Source organism: Schistocerca cancellata, chromosome 9, assembly GCF_023864275.1.
Source record: "Schistocerca cancellata isolate TAMUIC-IGC-003103 chromosome 9, iqSchCanc2.1, whole genome shotgun sequence".
Lineage (NCBI taxonomy): Eukaryota > Metazoa > Arthropoda > Insecta > Orthoptera > Acrididae > Schistocerca > Schistocerca cancellata.
In genome coordinates this window covers 504,092,927-504,102,117 of record NC_064634.1, presented here as the reverse complement: position 1 = coordinate 504,102,117, position 9,191 = coordinate 504,092,927, and the positions used below count along the sequence as shown (strand labels likewise).

Below are 9,191 nucleotides of genomic sequence, written 5' to 3'. Positions count from 1 at the left end.
CAGGATTTAAATGAGATAGCAGCAAACACGAAACAATACATGGCAAAATGTTTATATTCGTATTATTCTTGTGGTGAAGAAAAAACTGCATGTGATTCACAGTTCATAAAGGTTCCTATTAGCAACCTTCTCTTCTCACAGGAAGGAAAAAATTCAGAACATAGAGTTGGCGGCAGAAATTAGTTGTGGCAGCACCTACCAACATTTTTCAGAACTTCCACTTACTCTGCACTCGATTCTAAGCCACAGGCGGTTTTTTGGATTACAAAAAATCGGAAAAAAGTGCGGCTTAGATTCGAGTAAATACGGTAAATGTAAGAAACTTCTGTAAGTACAAAAATTCTAGAGATCAAAACTAACAAACTCCATTTTATTTTACAATAGCATAATATTACTGTACAGTGAAGTTTTCTACATTGAAGATACTGATTATATAGGTGAGTTTTTGAAGCCCCTGGAAGCGTAGTCTGCAGGCACTTGTCTATCAGACAACTTAGGATATTCTGGGTCTCCGGGAACGACGCGCTTGCGGCTGACAAGTACTCTCCAGCCTCCTTTCCTTGTCCAATCCTGAAGCAGACCAGGAATCACACTGTATCCAGATTTATGAATGATGACAATTAAGTAATACTATGCGATGCTGACTGCCAATCAAAAGGAAATTATTAGTGACTAAAGTAGAGCACCTTGCAAATTGTACCAAACATTCTTCACATAACAGAAGTGTTCACAGGTGAACAGTTGGGTATCCAACAGGCACAATATTTTGGCAAGTGACCACATTGCCAACATCAGGCGCCATCATCTCGTTCGCACCAGATGATGCAATGTGGTCACTTGCCGAAATATTGTGCCTGTTGGACACTAACAACCGTCTGTTCACTCGTGAACTCTTTTGTCATGAAGTACACTGGGAGAAAGTGAACCACATTCTTCACATAAATTATGAGAACCAAAATATAATAAAATCCAACAGGTACTTTCACCTGCACTTCATCTGAACGTCTACTGATGAGCAAGCTACAATTAATGAAACTGTTGAAGGAAAACACATCATAGATGTCTGTTGCCCAAGAATTTTAATCTTTAAGGAAGATTAGGGTGTAATGTCTAACTGGCAATGAGTTTATTATTAACGGAGCCAACGCTCAGACTGAGGAAGGAAATTCTGCTCTACAATTCCATCACTCAGCTTTGACCAATGACGTTATACTGGATCCAAAGATGCAACACACACAAGATTTCACAATGGCGACAAACACTCATAAAAGTTCTCATGAGAAAAAGTAATCAAAAATTATAGAATTGCAGAAATTCTTAATAATAAATATAAACTAATGGGACAACCACCGGAAAATGGGCTTCTGGCTGGTAAGTTACCATAAGAACCTCAGAATCACAGTATCAGTAAAATATATGAAACAACAAACAGGAAACAAACATAGCTAAAAATTACAAAAATAATGAAATACGGAAACAACAACTAGAATTAAGCTATATAGCTTAAGTACACAGAGCAACATGAAAGAAATTAAATCCCAGAAGAAATTGCACTACACACTGTAAAAAAAGTAAAAAAATAAAAATGACACATGGAACTGAAAATTTGAATTGAGCTGTACATCTGAAGTAAGGAGAGCAGTGAGGGTCTAGGAATGAAATAAAATTCTATAAGTGCCACATAAAGAGAGTCAAATATTTGTAAAAACAAAAATTTTAAATAAGACTGCTGATCATTTCACTCGTAGCAACATAAGCTGTGCTCTTAGATTTCTGCCTGACCCCACTCTCGGAAATTGCAACAAATTCAAAATAAACAGAATAGTTTATACCAGTTTCTAAGATAACCACAGACTACATTTAGAAACAGGTCCCAGAGTCTGAAGCACTCAAGAAAATCAGTGAAGCTCAAATAATACTAGGTACCGAAAGCTATTTGAAACCTGAAACTGCTAGCAGTGACATTTTTGGGGAAAATTTAAGTGTACATCAAAAGGATAGGCAAATTGGAAATGTACGTGGTTGTCACAGTACATAAAAAACTCAAATCCACTGAGAGAGAAATTGAAGCTGCATATGAGATTTATTGGGAAAGAGTCAGTATCAGGGGTGGGCAATAAAATTGTAATTGGATCCTTTACCTCCCACCAGACTCGTTTCCTGATGTAACCCATAACAGAGAAAACCTCAGTTCACTTGTACACAAGTTTCCCAATCATACTGTAATCATTGATGGAGACTTTCATCACCCAAAAATTAATAGGGGAAATTAAAATTTTGCTAGTGATACGTGTGATAAGACACCATGTGAAACTTTACTAAATACCTTTTCTGAAAACTACCTAGAATAGGTGGTTAAGCACCCCAATCATGATGAAAATATACTGGATCCAATGGAAACAAATAGACCTGTACTCTTTGAGAATGTCCACATCAAAACTGCTATCAGTGACCATGACACAGTTGTGGCAACAATGATTACCAAAGTACAAGTAAAACAAGCAGAAAGATATATATGTTCAGTAAACTAGATAAAAAATCAGAATGAGTTATCTCAATGACCTCGAAACTTCTAGCACAGGTCAGCAGCGTGTACAGGAACTCTGGCTCAAGTTTACTAAAGTTTAAAAGAACGGTTGCCCACGCACTGGATAGTTATGTAACCAGTAAAATAGTTCATAATGGGAGGGAACATTCATGGTATACAGTCACTGTAAAGAAATGTCTAAAGAAATAACTTCCTGGCAGATTAAAACTGTGTGCCGGACCAAGACTCGAACTCGGGACCTTTGCCTTTCACGGGCAAGTGCTCTACCGACTGAGCTATCCAAGCAAGTGCTCTACCGACTGAGCTATCCAAGCAAGTGCTCTACCGACTGAGCTATCCAAGCAAGTGCTCTACCGACTGAGCTATCCAAGCAAGTGCTCTACCGACTGAGCTATCCAAGCAAGTGCTCTACCGACTGAGCTATCCAAGCAAGTGCTCTACCGACTGAGCTATCCAAGCAAGTGCTCTACCGACTGAGCTATCCAAGCAAGTGCTCTACCGACTGAGCTATCCAAGCACGACTCACGCCCCATCCTCACAGCTTTAATTCCGCCAGTACCTCGTCTCCTACCTTCCAAGCTTCTGTGAAGTCGGTAGAGAACTTGCCCGTGAAAGGCAAAGGCCCCGAGTTTGAGTCTCGGTCCGGCACACAGTTTTAATCTGCCAGGAAGTTTCGTATCAGCGCACACTCCGCTGCAGAGTGAGAATCTCATTCTGGTCTAAAGAAATAGATTACTGCATAATAGGTGTAAAACAAGGCGGAGGGTTGCAGACAGAGAGGTGGTGAATGAAACGCGCTTGGCTGTCAACAGAGCAATGTGTGATGCCTTCAATGACTACTGCAATAAGAATATTGTCAAATGACATTTCACAAAATCCAAAGAAATTCTGTTTGTATGTAAAGGCTGTTAGTGGCAGCAAAGTTAATGTCCATTTCCTAGTAAATGAGATAGGAACCAAAATTAAGAGTAGTAAAGCAAACGCTGTACCCAGTTTTCAAATGTTCCTTTACAAAGGAAACCACAGGAGAATTGCCCCAATTTAATCCTTGTACCGGGATATTGAATGTATAAAGAGAATGGCAGCAAAAATGGTCACAGGTTTGTTTAATCCATAGGAGGGTGTCAGAGATACTGAAGGAACTGAAATGGCTGACTCCGAAAAGATGAATGAAAGAAGTATTAGTGTCAGTGGGGTTGAGAAACAGCTAAAATTGCAAAAATTGAACAAATCTCCAAGCCCCAATAGAATCCTTGTCAGATTCTATACCAAATCTGCTGCTGATCTCGAACAAACAACCATGTCCAGTTCTTGGAAAAAGGCACAAGTCACACCCGTCTACAAGAAGTGTAGTAGAAGTGATCCACAAAGCTACCATCTAATATCTTGTAGCATCTAATTGTAGAATTTTAGAACATGTTCTGAGCTCAAACGTAATGAGGTATCGTGAAGCGACTCACCTCCTCAATGCCAAACAGCATGGGTTTCAAAAACATCAATCATCTGGAAGTAACTTAGGGTGTGCCCCAGGGAAGCTTTTGCAAGCCTTGCAGTTTATGTTGTATCTTAATGACATTGCAGACTATATTAATAGTAACCTCAGACTTTTTGCAGATGATGCAGTTATCTATAATGAAGTACTGCCTGAAACAAGCTGCATAAATATTTGGTCAAGTCTTGATAAGATTTCAAAGTAGTGCAAAGATTCGTAACTTGCTTTAAATGTTCAGAAATGTAAAACTGTGCGCTTCATAAAATGAAAAAACGTAGTATCCTATCACTATAATATCAGTGAGTCACTGTTTGAATTGGCCAACTCATACAAATAACTGGGTACAACACTTTTTTTTAGGGATGTGAAACGGAATGATCACATAGGTTCAGTTGTGGATAAAGCAGGTGGTAGACTTCGGATCATGGGTAGAACACTGGGAAAGTGCAATAAGCAACTAAAGAGATTGCTTACAAATCACTCATGCAATCCAGCGCAGAATATTGCTCAAGCGTGTGAATCCTATAACAGATAATACTAACAGGGGATATTGAATGTATAAAGAGAAGGGCAGCACAAATAATCACAGGTTTGTTTAATCCATGGTAGGATGTCACAGAGATACTGAAGGAACTGAAATGGCACACTCTTGAAGACACATGGAAACTATCCCAAGAAATTCTATTAACAAAGTTCCAAGAACCGTCTTTAAATGATTACTCTAGGGGTATACTACAACCTGCTACATGTCGCTCACACAGGGATTGTGAGGATAGGATTAGAGTAATTACTGCACGCACAGAGGCATTCAAACGATCATTCTCTCCAAGCACCACATGTTAATAGAACAGGAAGAAATCGCAACAACTGGCAGAATGGCATGTACCTTCTTCCGTGCACCTCACAGTGGTTTGCAGAGTATAGATGTAGACCACTTATATTCTTTGCAGTGTAAACTCATGATATTACACATGATGATGTGGCTCAAAGCTGAGAACTGGAATCCCACACTAGACCTTACCCAGGAAATTAGACTTGCACTTTCCAAAGGCAAAAATCTGTCTTTAAAGAATTTAGGGAAACCACAGAAAACCTAAATGACCTGATGGAGATTTGAACAGTCATCCCCTCAAATGTGGGTCCAGTGTCTCAGCACCAATATAATATTATGTGGCATGATTAGAACCTTCAGGGCATCTCTTACATCGAATCACATGTCCTTAGTGAATCAACATTAAAATTTGTATACTACAAGAGCCATAAATAATAATAATAATAATATGCTAATGAATATTATAAATTTAAGAAACGTCTATCCTAATAACATTGTTTTCAGCAATTTCCTCGTTACATACTTGTCAGACATAATGGTATGTAACAGAAATGTGTAGCAGCAATTCAAAAGGAATCAATGTAGAGACGAGGTAGGCCTGTCTGACATGGAACAAGATATAACAGCACAAGATTAACAGGTGATATAGAAGAAAGAAAACAGAAAGGGATGAGAATAGTGCAGATAGACTGTAGTGGAAATGAGTTATAAAAGCATAACACTGTGAGGATGAAATCCTTTTGTTCTTGGTATATTAAATGCTTAAAATTATGGAGGCAAGTACCAACTTTTGAGCCTCACCTCTGAGGACAAAGATAAACTCCAAAAGTTCACCACAAGAGCTGACCCCTCCACCCCAACGCTTTTACTACAAAAGGCAGCTATCTATATTTGCTCCAGTCTGATACAAAATAATTTATTACATGTTTTACATCTGTTTTATCTCTCCCTTTCTCTATGGCTTACGCAATGTATATGCCCTGATTGACAAATCGGCACCTGAATAATTGAGCGAGTTGTTACCTTTAAACAGTCAATGAATCATGACACAAGAAGTCAGGGTACAGTGATCCACTATGATAAACTGCATCCAGAACAAACATTATTTAAAGCAATATAATTAGTTCTTGCAATGTTGATATGTTTTCATTTCATTGATGTTTCACAAATTGGAACAAGTTCCTGGTGTAAAGCACTCTTGATCCAATTATATTAAGCTGCCAGCATTCACAATACCCTTTCCTTCTTAAATATATTCTCATATGAAACAAGCTCTGAGCAATAATCTGTTCTAGTATGTGTGTATCCCATTGAAACTTTTCACAGTTTGGATACCAGATTATCCATTGTGATGTGGTGATTCATCGGACAGCACAAGCTGGGTTGACACTGTAAACAAATCTCTGCTGCCTCTTATCAAATCCCAATTCAACAATGCATTGGCAAGGATTTCCACATTATACTTTGTGTCCTTTCTTCAGGTAATATTCTGTCACAATAATATGACCTGTTGTCTGTAATTCACATGGCGTGTTCAATACAGCTTCTTCACACTGTTGGATTAGCCTCCACACACCCACAACCCGCCTCTGGAGAGGTCTGAGCTCTGACACTTCGCCTGTAGAAAGGAGACACACTGCACCAGTACCAGTTGTCATCACTTTGATTCTAGGCAATACAAACCGAGAAGCTCTTACTTGCACATGCTACTGTGAAAGACTGGGGGTTACCTCATGTGTGTATTTCAGTAAAAATAATACAGACAGACATATACTTAGGTTACAACATGAGGAAAAATTGCAAAAATTGTGCTGAAAATGTGTGCAACATACTGGTCATGACTGTGCAAACCTTCTTAACAAAGAAATATAGAATCTCTAGAATTTTAACCAAATTGAACCAATCTTCAAATATGAACACTCTTTGAAAAAAATTAAGTTTATTCACATTTACTGTGAAGAAAGGAAATACTTTTGCAGGGGACACACCAAGACCATGATTCCTCCACAGAACTGAAGAGCACAGTAAAGTAGGGGGGGGGGGGGGGGGGGGGAGATTACCGAGACAAATTTTTTGTTATGATTCAGCTGTAGGTTTGATCAGTGTCTGATATGGATGAGTCTGGGACTTTCATAAGACATCTGGGCCAAATAGACACATTTTAAATTTTTAAGTCCTTTAATGACTTTGGAAGATGATGGAAGCCACGAACTGAAGTTCATCCAACATTGCATCTCAAGGGCACTTTTTCCATGTACACTTGCACATTTTATTTATTGAGCATGAAATCAATCTCTGAATTCTATTGTGGAGGTAATAATCCGTGCAAAAGGGATGTAATGAATGCCATAACTTTTTGTTTTCTTAAGTACGTGGCCCAAGGTCCCATTACTGCCAAGTATTACAATTTCACCTCTGGAAATGCTTGTTAATATGATAAATCTCAAACTGAATTGTGATTCAGAATCCACATGGAAGTGTAGATCCCCTTATAACTGACTTAAGTAAGTCTGTTCAAAAGTCTGAGGAAGACGACAACATGTCACCTCCGATAGGGCTATGGTTAAAAAAGCATTGCAGCTATCAAACAAACCTTTGAGTCAATGGCAGTTTTATCTTTTAACTTCAGTATAAATTAATTTTCTGTACATTTAAGGTTACATAACATAAAAAGAAGATAACTTTTCCTTGTTTAGTGGAGCAGAACATTCACATATCAATACATGGCTGCTGAGTACATAATACTCCAGAGCTTAAACTGAGAAGCAATTTACAAGTCCTGTTCAGAATAGCATATCAGTGTTATACTGTGCACTCCCCTCTTTCATTCTCTCTCCTCTTCTAAAATCCGATGGCATGCAAATGTAACTATATTGAGCAAACAAAAATTACAAACGCTGAGCAACACCATGTCAATTGATTAACATCGGTTACCAAACATTTTAACGAGCAAAGTGTAATAGGTATAGCAGCTAGAAAACTTACGTTTGCATTGTATTTGAAGTAGTACGTCGTTGCATATATGGCGAACAACGATATAAAGACTTTTCCGGTGACGTACCGTGCAATCTGCGCTCGGCGCTCTCCCTACAAATAAACAAACAATACAATGTTTTGGGAACATTCTAAATGAGGTTATCACAACTACACCATTAACACTCACAATAGTAGGCTTAAGAGCATTAAATATAACGTCCAATGGCTTTCTGTACGCCCTTCGAATAGGGTTCATTAACTCTCGTTCCAATTCGGGTACACGCCTGGGTTCGTTAGGAGACAGTATTTGATCTTGCAACCATTGTTTTCTCCATGCTCTTTCCTCATTTGTCATACCCGCTAGTCTCTCTCTTTCGCGGACCATACGGCCCGCAATGGGCATTGGCTTTACACCACCCGTGTCCGATGCCATTTTTCTTAATAACCTTTTCAAGTTAAAAAGCTACCCCAGGCAGCCGACTCCCGACTTCTTGAGTTCTTCGTGTAGGACAGGTTACCTATTACGTCGATAGTTACACCATATACACATAATGTATCGATAGCAAAATTTTATCCTAGCTGGCTAGTCGATAGTTCGACCGTGTATCGACAGTACGTCGTATCTCGAGGGATTTGGTATCCAATTTTTACCGTTTTTCGTCTTGACCCGACCAAGGTCTTGACGGTCTGGATGCATTTATAAAACACCAAAAACTGTAGCACGATTACATTTAGATCAACATAGCGAAATTCATGGCAGAGTGTACGTACGAACTGTTAGGGTATTTATCCTTTCAATTCGCTTACGGAGCGCGAGAAGATGGTTGGTTGGATTGTTGATTTGGGAGAGGGAACCAAACAGCGAGGGCATTGGTCCCATCGGATTAGGTAAGGTACAGATGTAAGTCAGCCGTGCCCTTTTCAAAGGAACCATCCCGGCATGTGCCTGAAGCGCTTTAGGGAAATCACGGAAAACCTAAATCAGGATGGCCGGACGCGTGTTTGAACTGTCGTCCTCCCGAATGCGACTCCAGTGTGCTAACCACTGCGCCACTTCGCTCGATGCTCGAGAAGCATGAATGTATAAATGTCCCCGTGTGAGCTGTAATTAGGTTCCTCGTACTCCACCCTACACTGCAGAAATCTCTATGATCCGCCCAAACTCATCTCAGTCAGTTTCCCTCCCGGTGGAACCATGACTTGTCAAGGTCAACCCCTCCAAAACCTAGGCAATAATTGCAAGACGAACCACTGCCGAACTTTCCATCTATATGACAGCCACCTTACTATTTACGACCATCCTGTCCACATAACTAATACACTTTAATCTTTTGGACTAACTC

At 39.4% G+C, this 9,191-nt stretch overlaps 1 protein-coding gene across 1 annotated transcript; it reads right to left on the bottom strand.

The window, feature by feature from the left end:
• Positions 1 to 349: 349 nt before the first annotated feature.
• On the bottom strand, positions 350 to 8,392 carry LOC126100982 (uncharacterized). Its single transcript, XM_049911647.1, has 3 exons — positions 8,036 to 8,392; positions 7,858 to 7,959; positions 350 to 570 (listed from the first exon to the last, which is right to left on the bottom strand). The coding sequence occupies exons 1-3, from the start codon at positions 8,279 to 8,281 to the stop codon at positions 430 to 432; spliced, it is 489 nt and encodes a 162-aa protein (XP_049767604.1). The 5' UTR covers positions 8,282 to 8,392; the 3' UTR covers positions 350 to 429.
• Positions 8,393 to 9,191: the final 799 nt, after the last annotated feature.

What these genes read in the sequence shown, in the direction of transcription:
- LOC126100982 (XM_049911647.1), bottom strand. Translation starts at nt 8,281, where the DNA reads ATGGCATCGGACACGGGTGGTGTAAAGCCAATGCCCATTGCGGGCCGT. An exon ending in ATGCTCTTAAGCCTACTATT is followed by an intron (nt 7,960 to 8,035) that starts GTGAGTGTTAAT and finishes GTTTATTTGTAG; the next exon opens with GGAGAGCGCCGAGCGCAGAT. An exon ending in ACTTCAAATACAATGCAAAC is followed by an intron (nt 571 to 7,857) that starts GTAAGTTTTCTA and finishes GGTCTGCTTCAG; the next exon opens with GATTGGACAAGGAAAGGAGG.